The 26,347-nt window shown below is 43.5% G+C and overlaps 1 protein-coding gene across 1 annotated transcript in view; it reads left to right on the top strand.

The window, feature by feature from the left end:
- LOC126203081 (anaphase-promoting complex subunit 7) overlaps window positions 1-26,347 on the top strand; it is a 173,078-nt gene that overhangs the window by 1,643 nt on the left and 145,088 nt on the right. Inside the window, exon 2 of the mRNA XM_049937321.1 lies at window positions 13,844-14,066. Coding sequence (XP_049793278.1) covers window positions 13,844-14,066 — 223 coding nt within the window. The remainder of the gene's footprint in view (window positions 1-13,843; window positions 14,067-26,347) is intronic.

The raw sequence follows: 26,347 nt of genomic DNA, 5'->3' as shown, positions 1-26,347 counted from the left end.
CCCGTAGGTTCATTCATAGCTAAGACAGTTGACAGACCTTGGTTCTTTGGTGGGACACTGGGAAATATGATTAGTCTACGAAGAAAATTGCTATCAGTGTGTCCCGTGTTAGAATATTACTCAATTGTGTGGGACGTTTAACAAACAGGACTGATCAGATGCTTTAAACACATACAAAAAAGGACAGCACAGATGGTTACACAACCCCCCCCCCTCCTCAAGGGTCCCTAGAACGCTCTTTGGTGGGTTTGTGTGTGGCTATCACAGGGCCCCATCCTTTGCAGCATTTTTTCCTTTCCATGGTGCATGTGTATCCTCTTGCTATTCCTTTTCTCATCCCTTGGGGAACGTGTTGGGGATGTTTTTGGGAATGTGTTCTGCATTTTCAGTAGCTGACATCAGAACAGCCTCTCCACTGTTTTTCGTTCCCTTTTTCTTTCTTCATTCACTTTCTCCTATCCTTCCTCTGTTTCGGTGTTTGAGGTTCCTCCTCCTCTTCCTCTTCTTCTTCTTCTTCTTCTTCTTCTTCCTCCTCCTCCTCCTCCTCCTCCTCCTCCTCCTCCCCCCCCCCCCTCCCCCTCCCCCGCGCACTCCAGAAGGGAAGCCCACGTGTCAAAAGCATAACAGGTGACTGGGTGATGCGTAATTCCCATTTCAGGGTCGATAGGTCGGATTTGCATGTACAACCTGGTACAGGCCGGGCCCAGGGAGGGGTGATTACCTGAGTTGTTACCTTCCGAAATTGCCGATTGGTCCTCTGTCAGGTGTTCGGGTGGTATGCACAATCACCTAAGGTGGGTGAGACCCCTCTGAAGGGGCCCCCAGTTGGAAGGCACGCACCGTCGGAGACACTAGGAATCGTGGGGGAATTTCTCACAATGAACCAATCATCTTCCAAGTCAACGTCCTCCAAATGTAAATGGAATGAAGCTCCTGATTCAAAGGCCGTCCCAGCTGCACCATGGTTCCTTGTGGTTTCATGTACTGAAGATGGTCTGCCCTTTGCTACTAAGTCTGTTTATTATTCAGAAAGGTGTTGATGCAATTGCTGATCCTGTGAAATACTGCTCTCGTTTACTCAATGGTCCTTTGCTTTTGGAGACGACTTCTGATTCTAAAATACAAAAACTGCCAGCCGCTGTACTTCTCCATGGCTATCCTGCTCATCTGAAGGCCCATTGAATGCTGAATTCTTCCTGTGGTGTTATTTACACCATGCTGCACGATGGTCTCACCGAAGCAGAAATCCAAATGTACCTCTCTGACCAGGGGTCATTGCAGTCCATCAGCTGATGAAAAAGGTAGATGCATCCTTAGTGCCCACATGCACTCATTTTCTCAGTTTTCATAGAGTGGTACCTCTGTCCAAGAAAAAACCGGGTTATGAAGTTATTACAGTCTGATCCTACATTTTGAACCTGATGCGCTGCTACCAGTGGCATCATTTCAGCCACATTCGAATGTCCTGTCGACACGCGGCCAAATTTGTAACCTGTGGCAGGTATGTTCGTGAGGGCAATTGTCCACTTCCTTCTCCCCACTGTATAAACTACAATGGCGACCATGCCACTTCCACTTGAGATTGTTCCGTGCATCTCGATGAGTGAGCTGTCCAGGAGATCCGGGTAATGGAAAAAGCACGTTACCCGGTCACTTACAAGTAGTTCGCTAGTCGCAAACCCTGCGTTCTAGCATCTGGCACTTACAGTACTGTCCTTGCTACATCTTGCTTCATGAAGGACATGGCCAAGCAGATCTGTGACCTCAAATTCAGCACCACTGTTGTAAAATTGTCCAGTGTGATAGTAGCAGCCCACTTTCCTCCTCCAACTGTGCATCAAGCCACCAAGCTTTCGCCTCATGGGGCAAAGTCACCTGCTACACAACTGGCAGGGCGAAAAGGACAGAAGGAATACTACTGCTAAGTTTCTACATGCCTCCAGCCAACTCACATCAGAGTCTTCCTTTGCCAACCAGAAAGGCTCCAACAAGTCAAACAAAGGCAAACAGTCTTCCCCTTCACCAATTTGGAGATCCTCTTCAGTAGTATTGCCACGTGATACACTCGCTCGATCAACCTCCATCTTGCCGGTGCGCATCCGTCAACCATTTTTCTGCCCTGAACTCTGTAGACTAACAAGAAGAGAATACCGATGCCTCTGTAGATCTTATGGAGCAGAATCCTCCAGCTTTTGTGCCCTGTAGCAGCAAGTCTTCGAAGGCTGGTACTTGGCAGGTGCTGAGGTAACACCCCTTCATTTTTCCCTCCTGCCCTTTCCGCATCACGACTCTCCTCCAAAAGAATGTTCGTGGCCTTCGATCCAACAAAGAGGATTGATGACTGCTCTTAAAAGTGCAGTGTCTGCTTGTTCTCTGCCTCCAGGAAACAAAATTGTGCCCTCACTACTGCTTTGAGCTCTTGCATTGATCCTGGTCCACTTTGCCCTTCCCTCCAAGGAGGCCATCCCACCTCTTGGAGGAGTCATGCTGCTCATCCAGGATGACGTTCATAGTCAATCCATCTTCCAGGATACCTGTCTTCAAGCGTTGCAGTCCTCATTTTCCTTTCTCACTTGACCTTTTGCCTTTGTACCATTTACATTCCTCCGTCATTCGATGTCAGTAGGGCAGACTTCCTCCAGCTTATTGCGCAGCTACCTTAGCCCTTCCTGCTGCTTGATGACTTCAATGCACACCATTCCCTTTGGGACTGTCCCAGAACCTGTCCAAGAGGTGCCATCTTGGCTGATCGCCTCAATCAACTTAACCTCATCTGTCTTAATGCGGGAGCACCCCTGTTCTTTTCAGACTCCATGCACACCATTCTCATTTGAATCTTTCCTTTTGCACTGTCCACCTTGCCCATCGTCTCAAGTGGTCCACTCACTCTGACACATACTCAGGCAACCATTTTCCCACGTACTCTCCATTTGCTGACTCCTACACCACCTATGTGCACACAAAAATGGCAGCTTTCTAAGGCAGACCGGAAGCTTTACTCCTCCCTGGCGACCTTCGATGAACAACATTTCCTCAGCTGTGATGACCAGGTAAAATATCTTAAAAGTGTTATCTTTACTGTCGCAGAACATTCCGTTCCTCACACTTCCTCTTTACCACACTGTGTCCCATTCCCTTGGTGGACTGAGGTATGCTGACACAATTCATGGGCAGAACAGTTTCACTCACTCTTCTGTCATGTGGGCTAACTTCCAACAGCTCCCTGAGACCAAGGTCCATTCCCCAATTTATGGCCTGACAGCAGCAGACAGTGTCATAGTTGACCCTATTACTATCACCAACACCTTGGACTGCCACCTTTCTCAGATTTCTAGCTCCTTCCAGTATCACCCTGCCTTCCTCAGTTGGAAATGAGCAGAGGAGGCTTGGACAATATCCTCCTCTTCTCAGAATTGTGAGTGGTACAATGTAGCCTTTACTATGAGGGAGCTACATCACGCTCTCACTTCATACCAATCCTCCATCTCAGGGCCAGACAGTGTTCATATTCAGGTCTTGCAGTACCTTTCTCTTGCGAGAAACACTTTCTCCTTCATACGCACAACCACACCTGGGCAGAGAGCAAGTTTCCCAGATGCTGGCGTGAAGCCACTGTCATACCCCTACACAAGTCTGGTAAGGACAGACACCTTCCTTTTAGCTTCTGACCCATTTCCCTCACCAGCTGTGTTTGCAAGGTGGTAGAAAATAAGATTCTTGCCCAGCTGGTATCGTGGCTCGAGTTGCAATTTACTAAGAACTGCACAGTGTGGCTTTCGAGTTTGACATTCTGCAGTTGACCAACTCGTCACTTTGTCCACTCATGTCTTGAACGGTTTGCTGCAGCAATCCCTGACTGTGGCTGTGTTTTTCAATTTGGAGAAAGCGTACGACGTGCTGCTGAAGGACCAGTACCCTCCGTACTCTCTACATGTGGGGCTCCCATAGCCACATGCATCGTTTCCATCAGGGATTTTTAAAATACCGAGTTTTCAAGGTACGTGTGTGTTCTGCCTTCTCGGACACCTTTGTCCAGGAAAATGGTGTGCTTAGGGGTTCTGTCCTGAGCATCATCTTCCTCTTTGCTATCGCCGTTACCCCTGGAAAGGCCTGTCTTCAGCTGGGCCTCTCTGGTTCCCGTTTCTTTGACGATTTTGCCATCTGTTGCAGATCTCTATTCACCTGTGTCCTTGAGCAGCATCTTCAGTGTTGATTTGATTGTGTTTACTAACAGAGCATCGACAATGGATTTCGTTTTTCCACTGACAGAACTGTTTGTATGAATTTCTGGCAGCACAGGTGGTTTCTATCACCATGTTTACATCTTGGGCCTGTTGCCCTTCTGTTCCTTTAAACTATAAAATTCCTGGGGCTCTTGCTCAATAGGGAACTCTCTTGGTCCTCCCACATGTCTTACCTGGCAGCCCACTGTATGGCCCCTCAGTGTTCTAAATGTCCTCAGTGATACTTCCTGGGCAGCAGATTGAATCACCCTCCTCCATTTGTACCGGTCCCTTGTTTGTTCGAAACTAGACTGTGGATGTTTTGTTTGTGCATCTATATGTCTTTCCCTCTTATGCCATCTCAATATTATCCACTATCGTGGCATCTGTTCAGCCAGTAGTGCCTTTTGCACTAGCCCAGTTGAGAATCTGTATGCAGAATCTGCCAAACTACCACTGTCCTACCGCCTTGACTTCCTCCTCAGCAGATATGCATGTCGTTTGTCTGCCATTCATGGCCACCCATCCTATGCCCCCTTCTTTGATGACTACTTTGATTGCCAGTATGGGGCACATCCGTCTTTTGTGTTATCTCTGCAGTTCGCTTTCGGCTCTTGCTCACTTCATGCAACCTGGACCACTTTCCCAATAGGTGTGAACCCTTCACCACCTAGGCTTCATGCAGTGGCCCGCATTCATCTTGACCTTCATTTGCTTCCAAAGAACACTATTCTAACTTCGCGTTATCGCCATAAGTTTCACGACCTTCGCACGGAACTCCGCGATAGTACTTTTGTGAACACTGATGTCTCTCTGACTGACCATGGTGTCGGGTGTGGCTTCGTCATTGACTCTGATGCTTTTGGGTATCAGCTTCTGGAACACTGGTCAGTATTTACAGCGGAACTCTTCGCCCTGCACCAGGCCATGCTCTCCATGCGGAGACACATGCTTTACAATTGTTTTTTCTGCTCCCTCTCCTTATGCCCTTCGGAACCTCTGTATGCTGTACACCATCGATCCCTTAGGGCAATGGGTCCAGGAAATGTGTCAGTTGCTGACTCTTGATGGAACCACTGTGGTGTTTATGTGGTTTCCTGGTCACTTCGGCCTGATGGGAAATGAGACTGCTGATGCTGCTGCCAAGGCTGCAGTCCTCGTACCTCGGCCCGATAGTTCTCACATTCCCTCCAATGATCTCCATGTTGCCATCTGTCAGCAGGTGGTATCACTTTGGCATCACCACTGATCCTCCCTTCATAGGAACAAGCTCAGAGTTATTAATCCTCTCCGGGCAGCTTTAACTACCTACTCTCGGCCCTCTCGCCATGAGGAGATCATTTTAGCTAGGTTGCTTATTGGGTACTGTCGTCTTAGCCATAGTCATTTCTTAATTGGCGCTCTCTCACTACTTTGTACTCATTGCCCTCAGCCTTAGGGCACTTTTTTTTTAACCACTTACATTCTTATTTGTGTTTGCTGTCTGAGATATCAGCCATTTTAGTGAACGACGTGCGGGCTGTCGACCCTGTTTTACTTTTTATCTGTCGAGGCAATATGACGAAGTACATTTAATCTTTAGTTCAGGATCTCCGTTTGTGTATGGCGTATTTTATAGACCTTTCTCCATGTCCCTGTTTTTAACTGTCTTCTCTTTTGTTGATTGGGACTAATGTGTGATTGTTTTTAACTCTTCTCTTTGTCTTCGTGCCCTACAGTTCTGACATGGGCGTGAATGACCCTAGTTGTTTTTGCGTCCTAAAACAAAACAAACAACAGATGGTTAAAAGTGAACTGGCATACACTTAAAGATAGACACCATGTATCCCACAAAAGCAACTTACAAAGTTTCCACAACCAATGTCAAGTAAAGTATATAATGGTATTCTTCATTCTCTTACAGAGTGCTCCAGAAGGGATCAGGAAGACAAGATTAGCCTAATTATATAAGACACAGAGGCATTTAAACAGTCGTTCTTTATGTGATTGGAAAGTAGACACATCCCAACATGGGGTGCCTTGTTATGTGCTCTCTGCGCTGGCCATTAAAATGACTTACTTGGTCGAGGCACCACTGGTATAGGCTAAAACATTGCAACCAGTATTAATGCACTAGGATAATGAACTAGACCATATTCAGCACCTCTGTACCCCCAACCACGCTGCACACGATGTCATTGTGCTGCCCATCTCTAGTCGTGCCTTACAAGTCTATTTTGTTTGGCCTATTCCTTCTCTATGGTGCCAGAATGCCTTTGCAGGCCTGTAACTCATAGTTGCAGAGCCACCTCTTGGACAAGTTTTCTCTTGCAATTTAATTGAATATGTCAACCTCAGCTCAGGTGAAATAAATGCTTTCATACCTAATTTCTGCTTATTACTGAGTTGTAATCAGCTTCTCTGTTTTTTTTTTTTTTTTTTAAATCTTTTCCATTTTTAATGTCCTTTAGCTTTTCTACACCAATAGTTTAAAAAAAATTACTCTGTTTTCTTTTTAGAAGGCTTTTTCCTACATAGTTTTACTTTGTGAATATTTTACATCCTGTATTTGCAATTTAAGAGTTACTGACTTTATATTATTACATAGTTAATTGTAGCCTTTAGTTCCAACAATCAGAGAATAGTTATGAAATTCCTTCTGATTGCATCTCTAATCCTGTTCAGTTGAGTTACTATAAGTCTGTAGCATATGCAAGTATGTGTAATTTTGCATATAGAAGTTAGTTTAATTTGTAAATTACGTATCTAGGTTTTTTTTTTTTTTTTTTTTTTTTTTTCCCCCCCCCCCAAGCAGATCATGTGAGATGATTTGGTAAAATGTCAAAATTGGTAATATTGTGTGGCTAGATCCTGAAAGATGTGATACTTTAAAAACAGAATACTTAAATTTTGCTATTATTCTGAGATGGCTGGAAAGAGTGCGTAAGCAGCCTCAGCATTCGTGTAAAAGCATTATCCTCTTAGTGACTGAAATTTATAAGCTTCTCAATGGTAGCAAAGAATCAAGATGTGAAGTAAGTTATGTGTAAATTCAAACTATGGTAAATCCAGTATGGAATGTAACAATTCTCCAACAGTTTTAACACCATTATAACAACCCTACTACTACCCTGTGGGAAATAGAACTTCCAGTCACAAAATTAATTATATTTGATTTGTGCAATGACCTGACCTGTCCACAAATCGTGGTCGCGTTCTCGCTTCCCGAACATGGGGTCCCAGGTTCGATTCCCAGCAGGGTCAGGGATATTCACCTGCCTCGAGATGACTGGGTTTTTGTGTTATCCTCATCATTTCATCATCATTCATGAAAGTAGCGAGTTTGGACTGAGCAGAGGTTGGGAATTTGTATGGGCACTGATAACCGCGCAGTTGAGCACCCCACAAACCAATAATAATAATAATAATAATCATCTGACCTTCAGTCAGAGATTAGGTAGTGGTGCTACTCTGGCCCCCACCCCCTATCCCACTCTGCTCAGAGAAGATCCAGCCCCTCAGGTCTTGCCCCAGACCAGATTGCTATTGCAATTACTCTAATCTGTAAATACCAAAATACCAAATCAGCTACTACTACTACTACTACTACTACTACTACTGATACTGTGTAAATCTATCTTTTATCCCTTGCTCTGAAGATCCAGTCTATGGCAGCTTGAATTACCTTTGGATCAGGTTCCCTCATGGCTCATTGTTTCAGGTACATAAAAACCGGGCAGAGCTAAGTTAGTGATGTTAGGAACTGTGTCATGCAAAGTAAGGGTCACCCTACCTCTGTCTTCCCGATACTGTTCCTTATTCTGCAACAGTTGTTCTGCAGTGATTTGTTCCTTTTCCAGGTGTCATTAAGGAAGGTAAGGTTTTGTTTGGACAACATCTCTAGATGTTTTACGCCCAATACAGCTGTGGCTGCGTTACACTGAACAAAGTAACTTCATCATAGTAGCTGATAAATGAAACATTGGGCCTGTAATTTCACACACAGTCTCGTTGATCAACAGTCCACTGCTTTGCAGTTTTAAAATGCAATGCCCCCACAAACTTCCCTGTCTCATAGCAATGAGCCACCAGTGTTGTGTTATTGTACATTGAGCATATCCAGTGTAAACCCACTCCAGGGCTACCACAAGTTTTCCCAAGTGAAGTTCCCTCATATTTGCCTGATTTCCAGACAAGTTTTAGCCTTTTTCCCTGACACATTTTGAGATCTCAAGGGTAAGTAAAGACATAAGTTGACAAAAAAAAGTGAGGCCTTCTGTATTTCTAAATGTGTTAGCAAATATCTTAAGTACCAACATCAACATTTTGTTTAATCAACTGCTTTTAGATAGACAAAGTAAGCCAAATGGTTTCATTAAGACCACTGATGTTATTTTATTTCAATAAAGCGAAACACATTTGGTGACCAAAATATGCATTTTGTTGGAGTGGCAAGACAGATTAAAAATACCTTCACTGCTTTCAGAAATAACTGCAGAAGAAAGTAGGCCTCTTGAAACAAGTGTATAAGGTGGGGAAGAATTGTGTAGACCAACACTGTAGGTGACCGCCAATAAATGTTGGTTGTTCTATGTTCATTATTGTTGGTTACCACCCACTGTGTTATATCTGTTATTTTATAAGTATTTTGTGATTTTTCTTTCAAGAAATATATTAATACATGGTGTGCAAATATCAAGTGACTGACACAATTTTCTTCTTCTTATTGTCAGTACTTTCTAACATATGAACAACTTTTAAGGTGCCAAAATGTACTAGAACAAATAAAATGTCTATAAAACATCACACTATATAATGTATTTGTGATTAGACAGTTGCAAGTCCTGAAATCCATTGCCCATGGCCTCTGGCCTGCTGAGGAGCACTGCAGTCTTGGGTCCATAACCATGAGTGTGCTGCGTTACACCACACACAAACAGACACAGCCTGTGGGGAAATCAGAGAGACCAGATATGATGGACATGGCCTGCACATTAGGGAGAAACAAATGGCTTGAAATCAGCAGGCCAGATCCATTACAGATACCCAAAGAAACATCCTGCGGTTTAGGCCCGTCATGGAAATCCACTCATGTGGCCAGCTATTCACTAGCCACTGAGACCACGGTGATCAATGCATGCAACAGATAACTTGTTCAAATACTCTGAAAATGAATAATAATGAGGATAGGTAGCACTTCAAGATGGTTGCTAAGCCTCAGACAGGCACATAGAAAAGACAGTCACACTCTTACAACTAAATTTCGAGCCATAGCTTTTTTCAGAGTAGTCTGTAACCTGGTATGCAGCTCCCCAGTTATCATCGGTAGCAGTCAGCAGCAGCTGGGAGAATTCATGCCCCAGTGATTTGAGATGTTTGTTGCCAACAGCGCAGTGTACCATTAGCCGGTGTTGCCTGCATTGTCGTCTTCTTTGTTGCTGAGCTGAGCTATCCATCACTGTCTATCTTTTGCTGCACTATATTCCTTGTGATTTTTGCGAAAATGAGTGATGATGCACTTGCTGGCTCATCTGAGGCTATCTTCTACTCCATGTTGGAAAAGAAATCCGGTCATAAAGAGCTTATGGAAGATTAGGACACAGCTTTCTGTTGCGCGCACTGGGTGCTTTCAATACATGGAGGTGGAGTTTGTTATCCCCCTCCCCTCAAAACCCATCACTCCACGCAGCATAACTTGTCCGCTCTCCTGTCTGCCCGTAAACCCCGCCCCAGAGATGCCAAGTTACAATTAACCAGAAGTACTGTACGCTAATGTATTGTGCTCATTATCCAGAATTCATGGCATTAACTTATAGAGCAAAGCATATTTGTGTTAGTGTGCTGCTGGTGCTAGAGGCACGTGGCATATATTTAAAGCCATTCCGAATCCTGGTGGTGGATGATACTTCCGCAGCCTGTATTTGGCCAGCCAGGTGAGGAGAGATGGTAGTTCAAACTTCCTGATCCCCAGTTTTTACACCAATGTCCTGGATTAAATTCCAAACCTCTCCACAGCTTCTCATTATGAGAGGACATGTGACACTGTTGATAGTGATTCGCATGGAGATGTTAAGCTCGGTGGCCCCCCTGGTGCTTTTCGAGAGAATTACGCTGTGTGCCAGCACCAAGTTTCAACCTCGCACTCTTCACCCATAAAAACACAAACACAACACCGCACAGTACCAGCACTCAAAACAGGCATCCCCTATGTACAAAAACACGCTCGACATTTTGTAACAGGTCAGAGGAAGCCAAAGGCAAATCACCTCCACTTAGACCCTTCCCAGGATGGCATTTCAGGATTCCTGCTTCTGCTCCATATGCTCAGTTTGAGAGTATGGGACTCTTACTTGCTATTGTATCTTTGCTTACAACAGAAATTAGAGCCATTTTTCATCGCATTATATTTGCTTTACTGAGTTTGCCAGTCGTCAGAGATGTTTGCTACTGTTAGCTAAAAAATAGCCATATACATTGCTCAATAGGAAGGAAATTTAAGGTGTGAATTTCAGTTCAGATTTTGATTATATCCTAAATGTATTTAATTTGAATGAACAAATCAGAAATACAGCCCACTTTTGCAACACATTGAGTGAAACTAGTGTTTTAGTGCAATACATCCTTGGCACTGTCTTGCAGGTGCATCAAGATTTGCATTCATAACAGTTTTATCTAAGAAATTTTTTTTTTCCAAAATTAAATGAAACCAGAAAAATCCGTCAAAAAAATTAATAATATCTTTCAAAAAATATGTCAATTGTCAAAACTAAATTTTACCCATCACACAACATGAAATTCCATCAGATTTGATGGGAAATCCGTCATGTTGACAATGCAGGCAATGAGTTACACTATACACACCTAACAGTGGAAATACGTACTGCAGAAGCTCTGCCGCCCTAAATTTTTATTAGAGTACTAGGTAGTGGCACTACACGGTATTTAAAAGTAGATTTGACGTGCAAGTAAATGTTTTGGAAAGTGAAATGTATAAGGAAAAATAGACTAACAGGAACTGTGCGAGTATTGGATTTGGCATACTTGAACAAGATGAAGAAAAGTGGATTACACCTTTTCTTGAAAGGTGATCTGTATTGGTGTGGTAAGGTAAGAGACAACCACTGATGTTGATTAATGATGCTAACAGATGGTTGTAGCAGAGAACAAACAGTACTGCTGTAACAGTAGGAAAAAAATCCTGAAGAGCAGGAGAAAGATGTTTTGGCATTGCTTTAATTATGTATATCGTACAAGAGGTGCTAAGTGAAAAGGTATCTAAAAATGTGGATGTTTTGTGTAGAAGAAATAACCATGATCACCTACAATTGCTGAAGGAAGGCTAAGAAGTAGGAAACAATACTTTATTGATGCTTTCTCCAATCAGAAGACAAAGATTATGCTGTATGCAGTAATTGAAAATACTATATACATTTAACAAAACTGTCTTTCCTTCAAAATGTGCACAAGAAATTTCGGACTTTTTTTGCTTTAGAAATATAACTAATATATCATTGTATTTCCTTTCACTAAACACATAGGAAACGTTACTCAGAGAGGAAATTATGGATCTTTACTTACAGATAAGTGAAATTAATCTTCTTCATCTAGTCTGGAACTTCAAGATTATGTGCAGTATAACTGCATAAAGGTTTTTAGCTACTGTGATTATATTATGTAGCTTCAAAGAAGCGCATCACAATGCATAGCCACATCATGCTTCACACAGGGTGAGGCATAATATCGAGTGATTTTAAAAAGCATGCGAATTGTGCTGCGTCAGAGAGAGGTGGAGGGGATAGCGTCATTTACGTTTGGCACGAAATAGCATTTAGTCATAATTGAGCACTGGACCCCACAGCATCATGCACACGCTGTCAAAGCATTTTATCAAAACGGCAGTTCGTATCAGTTAGCATGTTGTGCATTCTGCAACCACATCAACATTAATTGGAATTGGCCAATGCCATCTGCCTGTGCGATTAAAAAGTGGGTTGAGAACTTTGAGGAGGTTGCGTCAATGACAAAGAAGAAAACTGGGAGATCAAAAACCATGCACACATCTGAAAACACCGAATGTGTAAGAGTTGTCACTGAGAGAAGCCCTCATCACTCAGCTTGCCGACGCAATGCTGCACTTGGGGTTTCAAACAGAACGGTAAGAAGAATTTCACCCCTATAAAATCCAAATGGTTCAGGCCCTTAAGGAAACAGAATTATGTTAACCGAAGCTGGTTCTGCTTAGAATTTTTGGACACGATTAATCTAGACGAGGACATTGTAAACCATTTGTGGATGAGTGATTAAGCTCACTTCCATCTTTTTGGTTCTGCGAACAAGCAGAACTTTTGATTTTGGAGAGACGTTAATGGTACAGAACTGCATCAGCAACCATTGCACTCAGCAAAAGTTACTGTGTGGTGTGCGACGTCTTCATTAGGGATCATAGGGCCACACTCTTTCAAAGAGGGCCTCGGCAATGCTGTAACAATGACTTTGCAGAGATAAGCAGACATGTTAGAGAACTTTTTTACTCCACAGTTGCACACTATGAAGTGAACAATGAAACGTTTTTCCAGCAGGATGGAGCAATCTCCCACATTGTTCAAGTAAGCATGAATTTGGTCAGTCGTTTGTTTCCAAGTCACGTGATCTCCCGAAATGGTGATATTGCATGGCCCCCTCGTTCACCAGATCTCTCAACATGTGACTTTTTCTTGTGGGGTTATCTGAAAAGCCAAGTTTACCAAGATAATCCTCCACGAACAATCGAAGATCTGAAAGAGTGGATGTGACAGAAAGTTGTTCAAATCCTACTGGCAATGCTGCGCAGTGTGAAGAGTTACTTGAAGGTGTGGCTGGAAGAATGTGTGATGTCACCTTACCGGAGTTATCTTAAAAAAAATAACCATTGTTTTACTATTGCAGAAAATGGTTTTTCATTTATTTTAAGCTTATGAAATAAAAAAGTTAACAAATTGTTTTGATTTATCAGCATTTAAAAAATCGCTCTTTGTTATGCCTCACCCTGTATATGCCCTATTGCAAGCAGCATATCTGGACTCGATTTGTCGGTTCTCTTCATTTAGTTGTGGCATGAGGAAATCTCTCTGTAACACCAATACCTCATTATGTTTTATCATTGTGGCATGTGTAAGGCAGAGTAATCTTAGTCGTGGTTGCCTCACTTGAACAGGGCTGAAGTAACTTGCAGTACTTTCTCAGTAATAGGACATATGCAAGTTACTGGACTGTTGGTTGTACAGACAGTCTGACATGATCTAATGTTTAATTTTTTACCAGTTCATTTTGTAAACAACATGCTGAATTGAATCCTCTTGACTATTCCAATACTTCATGCTGGAATGGGATTCAAAGTTGGATCTTTGCCTGTCATGGACAGTTTCTTATTAATCAAGCCCTCTCCCCCCTCCAAAACTCCGCACTTTTCACTGTGCCCACCCTGATGGCTTAGCACCTTGGAGAAAGGAGAATGGTATTTGGTGTGGCATACAGTTTTGTCTGGGAGACAGTTCAGCGTATATTCTCTTGTTAACCTGATAAGTTTTAGATGTAATCAAAGTGTGTTATGGAAATACAAACCAAATAAAAGTTGCAGACCAATTAATTATTCTTGCTTTCAGGCAAACCTTGTCATCACTGTTAGTGAACATAATCAAGAAACATTATCACCACCAGCCAAGTTTCAAACCTATGTGTTCTATGGAGATTCGCTGTTTCATTTGGGACAGTATCGTAAAGCTGAAATGATGTATAAGAAAGCTTTACAGTTCAAAAAATCTCTTTTGAAATCAAAAGGCACAACAAAACTCCAGGACAATCAGAAGGAATTAATGCCTGATATTGGTAAGAATAATATTTAATAATAATAATAATAATAATAATAATAGTAATAGTAATAGTAATAGTAATAATAGTTATAGTTTTTGTAAAGAATAGTTATTTTGTAGTATGTGTTGTGAACAGGTTTTAGTGTGTGGAATTGAAGAAAAATTTATGGGTGTCTTCCATTTACAGAAGTTTTGTTTTGATTTTAAGGCTAAAAAGTAGGTTGTCATTAAAGTGTTGGTGAAGGTGAAGAGTCATTTTAAAGACTGATTACTTTACTCAAATGATGCCCTATGAGGTGTTTAACCCACAGTGTGTGGAGGCTTTAGGTGTTTGTGTGATGTTTTGGCTTGTTTTTCATATCGTGACCTGGGCCTAGTAATTCAGAGTTGACATTGAGTGAGTGTTACCACCACACTAGAAGCAGTATCCATCTGTGCCGAGTTGTCTACCAGGATAACAATATATAGTATAACATTTACATATTCACTGCTTTATAAATTACAGTGTGCTATCAGAGATGCCCGATCTACTGCTGGCCATTTTCTACACCTGGAATCTGCAATCCACAACACCTAGGCACACTGCCAACACATGATCACTCTGTTTTTTCACCTACAAAATGCATATGTTACAATATGTTGTTACCATAGTTTATCATAAATGGGTTTGTTAGGGATGCCTTCTTACAGATTTTTTTAATTGTTTTGACTCTTAGATCCAAGGGGTGCAAACCGTAGTAGTCAACACTTCAATGAGAACAGAGTCCTACAGGAATCAGTTCTGAGTGCTACTCTGTTTGTAAAAGGGAAAAAAAAAAATGATTGTATAATCACAGTGGGACCTGCTGTCTCAGAGATACTACAACCTGATGATTTCTGGTTATTTTACAGTCCTATTTCACTACATACTGCAGAACATTGACCAGAGAGAGAGGGGGGGGGGAGGGAGGGGGGGGGACACATGACTGGTCTCAGAATATGGGTATCATTTCTTACCAACAAAATCCTATGCCTTAGATTTCTACAGCTAGAGGTCTGTACATCATCACAGGGAACTTTACTTAGAAGATTAACTGCTGCAAGTAGTTGAACAATTCCACTTTTAGCTATACTACTTGACAATATGATTACAACAAAAGGGAGCTTGGCACTCTCTGTTTCCTCAGCAACAACAGCTGGCAAGCAGATCAAAATGATTTTATTAGGGTTTTAAGAAACATTAATGTTATCTGGTCTCAGCTAAGAATATGTCCCCTGTGGCTTAGGAGCATTGCCCATACTTCATTACTCCATGCACCCTTGTGAAGTAAGAGTAGCAGCTGGTGCTTTTTGTGCAAGACCAGTCTACTGCCTCAGTGCAGAAGCAAATGTTAGCACATTTACCCACGTTACGTAAATGAGTCTTTCAGGGCTGCCTGCTGACACCAGGGGAAAAGTGATACAACCACAATTAACCAGAGATCCAAACACCTGTGTTAGCCTACCGTACTCTTCCCTGTACCCTCCAGAGGACCCACATCTCTTTTATGAGTATGCGCTTGGCCACCACAGGGCTGTTGCCTATGCAACAGTGCTTCCATTCTGTGCTGTGAGCTTATACTCACACTGCCCCTTTCTGCCTCTGCCTCTCCATCACATGGTTTTCTTGGTGCAGGCCCTGCTTGTACCTGGTTATGATTTGGGACTTGAGTTTCCACTACCGGAATTTTATACAACTTTTTATTAAATGAATGCATGGTCCCCATTGTTGGTTTGATGTGTCACCAATTTTCAAAATTCTCCATAAGTAGGGATTGTGCAAGGAAGGTCACCCAATGTGGTGTATGCTTCACCTCTGTGCCTTTCCATCTTTGTGCCCTTCTCTTTAATAAGTTATTACACTCCAAACCCGGGACGGTAGGTATCCCTTTGTGGGGAGTCATCAAGTACACGCACAGTGGTCGTCTGCTGACCACGTAGGAATCACACTGTTGGTGCCCGAGCCGAAACCTCTCCATATATCCCAGGGAATATGTGCCATTGTGTTTGGGGTGTGGGGACTCCAAGCAATGGATTACTGGCCAGGTAGCCATTACTGAGGGTGGGTGGTGCCCATGGGGAGAGCCCCCTTTTGGAATGAGTTGCACTGTTGTGGATGAGTCACAAATGAAGCTCATGAAGTTATCTCCTGCTGGTAGCCATACGGCCCCAGCAGTGTCTGTGGGAGAAGAGTCCTTGTTTAATGCAGAGAGATACAACCCTAAAATTTTCCCTCCTCTGGCTGCGCCATGGGAGGAATGTGGGGCTAAGTGGCAAGTATAGAAGTCCTCCCTCCAATACTTAATTTGCGCAAGAACTGATGGGTATTCCTTCTTGGTACAAAGCCCATATTCTCTGTGGAGAACACAGAAGAGAAGTTTGGCTAAGTGGAAACCATCTCTAAAATGAAAAGTGGGTCAGTTTTTATCAAAACACCATCCCCTGCTTAGTCACGGGTACTGCTCGCTTGTAACAAACTGGATGACGTACCGGTGACTGTCACTCCCCATAATTGCCTGAATATGGTTCAGGGTGTCATTTTTGACCAAGACCTACTGTTCCAATCTGATGAGCTGTGCGGCAACTTGAAGCAATGGGGTGTATATTCTGTCCATCGTGTCCATAAGGGGCCAAAGGGTAATAGGGTTGCTATCAGTGCCTTCATCTTGGCCCTTGAGAGCAATTCATTGCCTGTGAAGGTCAAGGTGATGATATACTGATGCTATGTGAAACCATATGCTCACTGGCTGTGATATAAACCTCATAAACTTACTGGCACAACTTGACCTTTGCCTCTTGAGTACTGTTGTTGCTGTTGTGGCCTTCAGTCCTGAGACTGGTTTGATGCAGCTCTCCATGCTACTCTATCCTGTGCATCTCCCAGTAACAACTGCAACCTAAATCCTTCTGAATCTGCTTAGTGTATTCATCTCTTGGTCTCCCTCTACAATTTTTACCCTCCACGCTGCCCTCCAATACTAAATTGTTGATCCCTTGATGCCTCAGAACATGTCCTACCAACCGATTCCTTCTTCTAGTCAAGTTGTGCCACAAATTTCTCTTCTCCCCAATCCTATTCAATACCTCCTCATTAGTTATGTGATCTACCCATCTAATCTTCAGCATTCTTCTGTAGCACCACATTTCAAAAGCTTCTATTCTCTTCTTGTCCAAACTATTTATCATCCATGTTTCACTTCCATACATGGCTACACTCCATACAAATACTTTCAGAAATGACTTCCTGACATTTAAATCTATACTCGATGTCAACAAATTTCTCTTCTTCAGAAACTCTTTCCTTCCCATTGCCAGTCTACATTTTATATCCTCTCTACTTTGACCATCATCAGTTATTTTGCTCCCCAAATAGCAAAACTCCTTTACTACTTTAAGTGTCTCATTTCCTAATCCAATTCCCTCAGCATCACCCGACTTAATTCGACTACATTCCATTATCCTCATTTTACTTCTGTTGATGATCGTCTTATAACCTCCTTTCAAGACACTATCCATTCCGTTCAACTGCTCTTCCAAGTCCTTTGCTGTCTCTGACAGAATTACAATCTCATCAGCAAATCACAAAGTTTTTATTTCTTCTCCATGGATTTTAATACCTACTCCAAATTTATCTTTTGTTTCCTTCACTGCTTGCTCAATATACAGATTGAATAACATCGGGGAGAGGCTACAAGCCTGTCTCACTCCCTTCCCAATCACTGCTTCCCTTTCATGTCCCTCGACTCTCATAACTGCCATCTGGTTTCTGTACAAGTTGTAAATAGCCTTTCGCTCCCTGTATTTTACCCCTGCCACCTTCAGAATTTGAAAGAGAGTATTCCAGTCAACACTGTCAAAAGCTTTCTCTTAAGTCTACAAATGCTAGAAACGTAGGTTTGCCTTTCCTTAATCTAGCTTCTAAGATAAGTCGTAGGGTCAATATTGCCTCACGTGTTCCTATATTTCTACGGAATCCAAACTGATCTTCCACGAGGTCGGCTGCTACTAGTTTTTCGATTCGTCTGTAAAGAATTCATGTTAGTATTTTGCAGCTGTGACTTATTAAACTGATAGTTCGGTAATTTTCACATCCGTCAACACCTGCTTTCTTTGGGATTGGAATTATTATATTCTTCTTGAAGTCTAAGGGTTTTTCGCCTGTCTCATACATCTTGCTCACCAGATGGTAGAGTTTTGTCAGGACTGGCTCTCCCAAGGCCGTCAGTAGTTCTAATGGAATGTTGTCTACTCCCGGGGCCTTGTTTCGACTCAGGTCTCTCAGTGCTCTGTCAAACTCTTCACGCAGTATCTTATCTCCCATTTCATCTTCATCTACATCCTCTTCCATTTCCATAATATTGTCCTCAAGTACATCGCCCTTGTATAGACCCTCTGTCTACTCCTTCCACCTTTCTGCTTTCCCTTCTTTGCTTAGAACTGGGTTTCCATCTGAGCTCTTGATATTCATACAAGTGGTTCTCTTTTCTTCAAAGGTCTCTTTAATTTTCCTGTAGGCAGTATTCATCTTACCCCTGGTGAGACAAGCCACTACATCCTTACATTTGTCTTCTAGCCATCCCTGCTTAGCCATTTTGCACTTCCTGTTGATCTCATTTTTGAGACTTTTGTATTCCTTTTTGCCTGCTTCATTTACTGCATTTTTATATTTTCTCCTTTGATCAATTAAGTTCAATATTTCTTCTGTTACCCAAGGATTTCTACTAGCCCTCATCTTTTTACCTACTTCATCCTCTGCTGCCTTCACTACTTCATCCCTCAAAGCTACCCATTCTTCTTCTACTGTATTTCTTTCCCCCATTCCTGTCAATTGTTCCCTTATGCTCTCCTTGAAACTCTGTACAACCTCTGGTTTAGTCAGTTTATCCAGGTCCCATCTCCTTAAATTCCCACCTTTTTGCAGTTTCTTCAGTTTTAATCTACAGTTCATAACCAATAGATTGTGGTCAGAGTCCACATCTGCCCCTGGAAACGTCTTACAATTTAAAACCTGGTTCCTAAATCTCTGTCTTACCATTATATAATCTATCTGAAACCTGTCAGTATCTCCAGGCTTCTTCCATGTATACAACCTTCTTTTATGATTCTTGAACCAAGTGTTAGCTATCATTAAGTTGTGCTCTGTGCAAAATTCTACCAGACGGCTTCCTCTTTCATTTCTTCCCCCCAATCCATATTCACCTACTACGTTTCCTTCTCCTACTGTCGAATTCCAGTCACCCATGACTATTAAATTTTCGTCTCCCTTCACTATCGGGATAATTTCTTGTATTTCATCATACATTTCTTCAATTTCTTCGTCATCTGCACAGCTAGTTGGCATATAAATTTGTACTACTGTGGTAGGCGTGGGCTTCGTGTCTATCTTGGCCACAATAATGCATTCACTATGCTGTTTGTAGTAGCTTACCCGCACTCCTATTTTTTTTATTCATTATTAAACCTACTCCTGCATTCCCCCGTTTTGATTTTGTATTTATAACCCTGTATTCGCCTGACCATAAGTCTTGTTCCTCCTGCCACCGAACTTCACTAATTCCCACTATATCTAACTTTAACCTATCCATTTCCCTTTTTAAATTTTCTAACCTGCCTGCCCGATTAAGGGATCTGACATTCCACGCTCCGATCCATAGATCTCCATAGATTTCTCCTGATAACGACGTTCTCCTGAGTAGTCCCCACCCGGAGATCCGAATGGGGGACTATTTTACCTCCGGAATATTTTACCCTAGAGGACGCCATCATCATTTAACCATACAGTAAAGCTGCATGCCCTCGGGAAAAATTACGGCTGTAGTTTCCCCTTGCTTTCAGCCGTTCGCAGTACGAGTACAGCAAGGCCGTTTTGGTTAGTGTTACAAGGCCAGATCAGTCAATCGTCCAGACTGTTGCCCCTGCAACTACTGAAAAGGCTGCTGCCCCTCTTCAGGAACCACACGTTTGTCTGGCCTCTCAACAGATACCCCTCCGTTGTGGTTGCACCTACGGTATGGCTATCTGTATCGCTGAGGCACGCAAGGCTCCCCACCAACGGCAAGGTCCATGGTTCATGGGGGGGGTCTTGAGTACTAGTGCTCCAAAATACTTCAGTGTGGTGCACAGAACTTTCTCAGCCATTGACTTTTGCAGGTGCGGCACTTGTGTCCTCTCATGCATCCACGGGAGAGTCCACAATGACGCGTGTGGTAGTGACCACTTCCTGATCTTCGTGTCCCTCCCCCAGCATTACTCCTCTGGATGCCTGCTCAAACGGGCTCTCAGCAGCATTGATTGGTGTGCTTTTGCCTGTGCTGTTGCCCCTAGTCTCCACTCCGCATGGAGATATCGATGTGGCAGACCAGAATACAGCTACAGCCATTCTTTCGGCATCTGATTTAGTGAGCTCCTTTTCCTCGTGACTGCTGTGATGTAAGACAGTACCTTGGTGGTCATCAGAAATTGCAGAGGCCATTCCAGATAGTAGGCAGGCTCTCCAATGCCATAAGCGGCACCCACCAAGGGAGCACCTCATTGCTTTCAACTTACTCTGTGTCTGGGTCCACCACCTAAAAACAATGGAAGCAAGAATACTGGGAATGGTATATTTCAACCATCAGACAACATATCTCTCCTTTACAGGTTTGGGCCAAGATCTGATGTTTCTACAAATAGCAGACACCTGCAGGTAACCTTGAATGGTGCTGTCTACCCTGATCCAGATGCCGTCACCGAAAATTTTGCACTGCATTATGTTTGAGCCTCTGTGTCTGAGAATTATAAACCCACCTTTCGTGTCCTAAAACAGCAGGTGGAGCAAAAGCAACTGTCTGTTGCTACACACCACCTGGAACCATATTATGCTCCATTCAGTGAGTGGGAGTTCATCAATGTCCTAGCATACTGCCCTGATACACTTCCAGGGCCATATCACATCCACAAGCAAATGCTGAAGCACCTATCAATGGATTGTCAGTGTCATATCCTTGCCACCTTTAACAGCATCTGGAGCGAGGGCGAGTTTCCATCGCAGTGACGAGAAAGCATCATTGTCCTAGTGCTGGAAGCGGGTAAGCACCCTCTAGAGATGCACAGTTATTGCCCAGTTAGCTTCACCAATGTTCTCTGTAGGGTGCTTGACTGCATGGTTAGCTAGCGGCTGTGTTGGTTCCATGAGTCTCGGGGTGTTCGGGTTCTTTCCCAGGGTGGTTGTCACGAAGGCCATTTCACTACAAATGACCTGCATGTGGAGTTTGCCATGTAAACATCTAAACAGTTTTTCCCAATGTCAACATCTTATAGCCACCTTCTTTGACCTGCTTATAACATCACATGCCAACATGACATCCTCACCACCTTACATGAGGAGGGTCTCTGGGTTCTGCTCCTGAATTTTATCTGTAACTTCTTATATCTTCAAAAAACAAAGATGATGTAACTTACCAAATGAAAGCATTGGTATATTGACAGACACACAAACACTCACACAAAATTCAAGCTTTCGCATCCCAAGTTTGCTTCATCAGGAAAGAGGGAAGGAGAGGGAAAGACGAAAGGATGTGGGTTTTAAGGGAGAGGGTAAGGAGTCATTCCAATCCCGGGAGCAGAAAGACTTACCTTAGGGCGAAAAAAGGACAGGTATACACTCTCTCTCTCTCTCTCTCTCTCTCTCTCTCTCTCTCTCTCTCTCTCTCTCTCTCACACACACACACACACACACACATCCATCCGCACATATACAGACACAAGCAGACTGTCTGTATATGTGCGGATGGATGTGTGTGTGTGTGTGTGTGTGTGTGTGTGTGTGTGTGTGTGTGTGTGTGGTGAGTGTCCTTTTTTCCCCCTAAGGTAAGTCTTTCCGCTCCTGGGATTGGAATGACTCCTTACCCTCTCCCTTAAAACCCACATCCTTTCGTCTTTCCCTCTCCTTCCCTCTTTCCTGATGAAGCAACCGTGGGTTGCGAAAGCTTGAATTTTGTGTGTGTGTTTGTGTGTATCAACATACCAACGCTTCCGTTTGGTAAGTTACATCATCTTTGTTTTTAGATATATTTTTCCCACGTGGAATGTTTCCCTCTATTACATTCTTATATCTTCATATTTTCTGGGTTCAGGTTGGTGCCTCCCACAGTTCTTCCCATATCTAAGAGAATGGGGTCCCTCGGGACTCTGTACGGAGTGGCCCTTTGTTTCCAGTAACCACCATTGGTCTGTTAGCACAGCTGTTGGATCTTCAGTATCATCCTACTTCTATGCTGATGACTTTTGCTTCTACTATTGCTCCTCTGGTGTGATGTCACTGTATGTTGACTGCAAGGCATCATGCAAAAGATGCAGGCCTGGACCCTCACCCATGGCTTTCAGTTTTTAGCTGCAAAGACTCTTGTCTTGCACTTATGTCGATGTCATACAGTTGAATCACAACCAGAACTTCACCTCGACAACAAACTAATCAATGTGGTTGAAACTTATCACTTTTTAGAACTGGTCTTCGATGCTCGGTTGGCCTTAACTATGGGAGTGTGATTTATGGTTCGACGGCACCCTCAGCATTGCGTTTGCTTGACCCATTGCACCATTGCGGAGTTCGACTAGCGACAGGAGATTTTAGGGCGAGTCCGGTGACAAGCATACTGGTGGAGGCTGGAGTCCTTCCATTAAAGATCAGACATGCACAACTGCTCGCCAGTTACATTGCACACATTCATAGCTCTCCTGAATATCCTAATTACTGTTTTCTTTTCCCAACCACGGTGGTTCACCTCCCACATAGGTGGCCCAGGTCAGGTCTAAAGACTGCAGTTCACGTGCGATCACTTCTGTCTGAACTAGAGTCCTTCCCTTCACCACTTCTCGTCGAGATCAATTGATTTACACCTCCATAATGTAGCTGTAGGCCAAATCTTTGCCTGGACCTTTCGCGTGGCGCTAAGGACTCGGTTAACCTTGCGGCTCTCTGCTGTCACTTCCTCTCGATTCTTGAAGTGTTCGGGGGCTCTGAAGCGGTTTATACCAGCAACTCGATATCTGATGGTAATGTTGGCTTTGCCTTTGTCCACAGAGGCCATATTGAACAGCATTCCTTGCCCGATGGCTGCGGTGTATTCACTGCAGAGCTGCTGGCCATATCTCGTGCTCTTCAGTATATCCGTTCATGGCCTACAAGCTATTGACTAGTGCTACCCTCGCCATCCATTGGTGGCATCCACTCAAAGAGTCCATCTGTGCCCTGGACTGGTCGCATCCTGTCATTCAGTGGTGTTTGTGTGGACCCCAGGACTCGTTGGCATCCCAGGCAACGAACTTGCTGACAGGCTGGGCAAACAGGCTATGCAGAAACCGCTTCTGGAGATGGGAATCTCTGAACCTGACCTGCGTTCTGACTTACGCCGCAGGGGTTTTTGGCTTTTGGAGACGAAACAGCATAACTGTACGCACAACAAACTGCATATCATTTATGAGTCTACGAATGTGTGGAAGTCTTCCATGCAGGCCTCTCGCAGTGAAGCAGTCAGTTGTCCTCTGCCGGCTCCGCATTGGCCACACTTGGGCAACCCACAGTTACCTCTTGTGCCGTGAAGACCTGCCTCTGTGTTGGTGTGGCCCCCCGTTGACAGTGGCCCATATTCTGGTTCAATGTCCCACTTTGACTGCCCAGCGACGAAATAATGGGTTACCGGACTCGTTGCCACTCATTTTATCTGACAATGCCTCATTGGCTGATTTAGTTTTACGTTTTATTTGTGAGGGTGGGTTTTATCATTTGATCTAAGTTTTAGCGCATGTCCTTTGTCCCTCTGTGTCCTCCACCTTAGTGCTTTTATGGTGGATGTTTGAATGTGTTGCAGAGTGGCTGGCTTTTCGTTTTTATCCTCGTTGCCGGCCAGCCACTGTAATCTTTCTTGTTTTACTTTCTTCTGTTTCTAGCGTGTCTGTTGTTTTCTTGTCCTCTTTTTTCCTTTTAGTGTTCGTTGCCTTTCCTTTGTTCTTGCAGTTTTTCCTTTCTTTCCGTTTTGTGTTATATCTCTCGTTTGTTTTATTCTCACATTTGTGGCATTGTTTTATTAGGAACAAGGGACTGATGACCTTGTACGACGTTTGGTCCCTTCCTCCCTTTTTTAAACCAACCAACCAAGTAACAAACGGGTTAATAAGTGACTAGATGAAAGCCACAAGCTCGCTTATCAGTTTGACATAGGACTAGAATTTTCTTGTGTTCTCAGACAGATCTTTTGCTGAGGTGTGACAGTGGTAGTTGTTGTACACTGCGTGCATAGATCTTTACAGAGATGCACAAATTTCTACTAACCACTGCTTGGAGTCATTTGTGAGTTCGCTTTTGAACCTAGAGTGCAACAGCCTCTGCTTCCTCAGCATCTGCCAGATTTCATTATTAAACTATAGTGGGTCTTTTCCATCCTTTGTCCACTTACTGGGCACATAATTCTCCAGACCACAGTTTACAATATGCTTAAACTTTGACCGTAGTTCCTGCTCTATCTGTCAGAAGCACTCTGCTAGCCTTCTTAACAGATTTATTAACTTTTGTAATCATAGGTGCTTTAAAGGCATCATGATCACTAACCCCCGTTTCTATACTGACATTGTTGATAAGATCCATCCTATTTGTAGCTACAAGGTCTAAGATATTTCCATTGCCTGTCGGCTGCAGCTGCCGAGTTAGGTACTGTGGTGTCACCGTCAGACACCACACTTGCTAGGTGGTAGCTTAAATCGGCCGCGGTCCTCTAGTACATGTCGGACCCGCGTGTCGCCACTGTGTTATCGCAGACCAAGCGCCACCACATGGCAGGTCTCGAGAGACTGACTAGAACTCGGCCCCAGTAGTACGGACGACCTAGCAAGGCGCAGTTATCCATATCTGGAGAGAGTCTCACTTGTGTTCACCATAGAGATGTACAAGAAGAAATTAAAGATAAGTATATGAGAAGCTCCGTTCTTTTCTTTATAGCTTTTACCACATATCCTGTTTCAGATTTAACGCAAGACGGCGTGAGTTGACGCGTGCCCTATCGGCTACTTCATTGTGGACTGGCTGCTCTTGTCAGTCCACAACAGGTACTAAAAACAATTTTCAGAAAATGTGTTCCAAAGTATTTCGCGCAACTGTCTGGCTGTACCCCAGCAGTGAATCCATAGACATCCCAGTCTATACTCGTCAGGTTAAAGTCGTCTCCAGTTAGTACTGCATGATCTGGGTATTTACGCTCTATTGACTGTAGATTTTCTTTGACTGACTCTAGAACTGTCACAGCAGAATCTGGTAGCCTTCAAAAACATCCAACTATTAAATTGGTCACCTACACCTGTTATACACAACCAGATGACTTCACTGTCACACTCAACTTCGACGTCACTGGAGACAATATTTTTGTCAATTGCACACATTTGCAGCTTCTCGAAGCACCCGATCTACCATCTCCTTTTTCCTAACGTGGAAATCGATCTCCTGCTATAGTGGCCCAGATCAAGTCTTACAATCACAATCCATGTTTGGTCCCTCCTTCTGAACTCTAGTTGTTTCCTCTTCCACCTCTCCTCCGGGTCTACTCACGTACATCTCCATGGTGCGTCCCGTGGCCACAGCTTTGTCTTTACCAATGACAAGGTCATCCTGAGTCCCTCTGCTACCAATTGTTCTGCATCCTTGGTGCATCACAGGGTTCAGGAATAGTCTGTACTGATGGCTTGATGGTTGCTGGTCACGTAGGCTTTGTTTATACTTACAGGTGACATGTTGGACTGTACTCCTTGCACTGCAGAGTGTTTTCACTGCAGAGTTGGTAACCATCTCTTGTGCTTTTGAGCATATCCATTCCTGTGCTGGTAGGTTCTTTCTCTTCAGCAGTGACTCCTTCAGCAGTTTGCAAGCTCTTGAACAGTGTTACCCTAGCCATCCCTTGGTTGTGGCTATTCAGGATTCCCTGTGTGTCCTCGAACAATGTGGATGCTCAGTGACCTTTGTCTGGACCCCCAGTCACATTGGGATCCCAGGGAAAGAACTCGTTGATACTCTGTCAAAACTGGCTACCAGTAATATGATTCTTTATTTCAGTATTCTGGAAACAGACCTCCAATCAGTATTACACCGTTTAGGAATAGGGAATGGCTCACTCAGACTTCACAAAAGTAGCTACAGATGATAAAGGAGACTACGAAACTATGGAGGTCCTCCATGCGGGCCTCTCGCAAGAACTCTATTGTCCTTTGTCGGCTCCACATCACCTGTACTTGGCTGAGTGGTAGTCATCTCCTCCA

Source organism: Schistocerca nitens, chromosome 9, assembly GCF_023898315.1.
Source record: "Schistocerca nitens isolate TAMUIC-IGC-003100 chromosome 9, iqSchNite1.1, whole genome shotgun sequence".
Classification (NCBI taxonomy): Eukaryota; Metazoa; Arthropoda; class Insecta; order Orthoptera; family Acrididae; genus Schistocerca; species Schistocerca nitens.
Note: the sequence above shows the minus strand (reverse complement) of the source record. Positions and strands in the feature narration are given on the sequence as shown.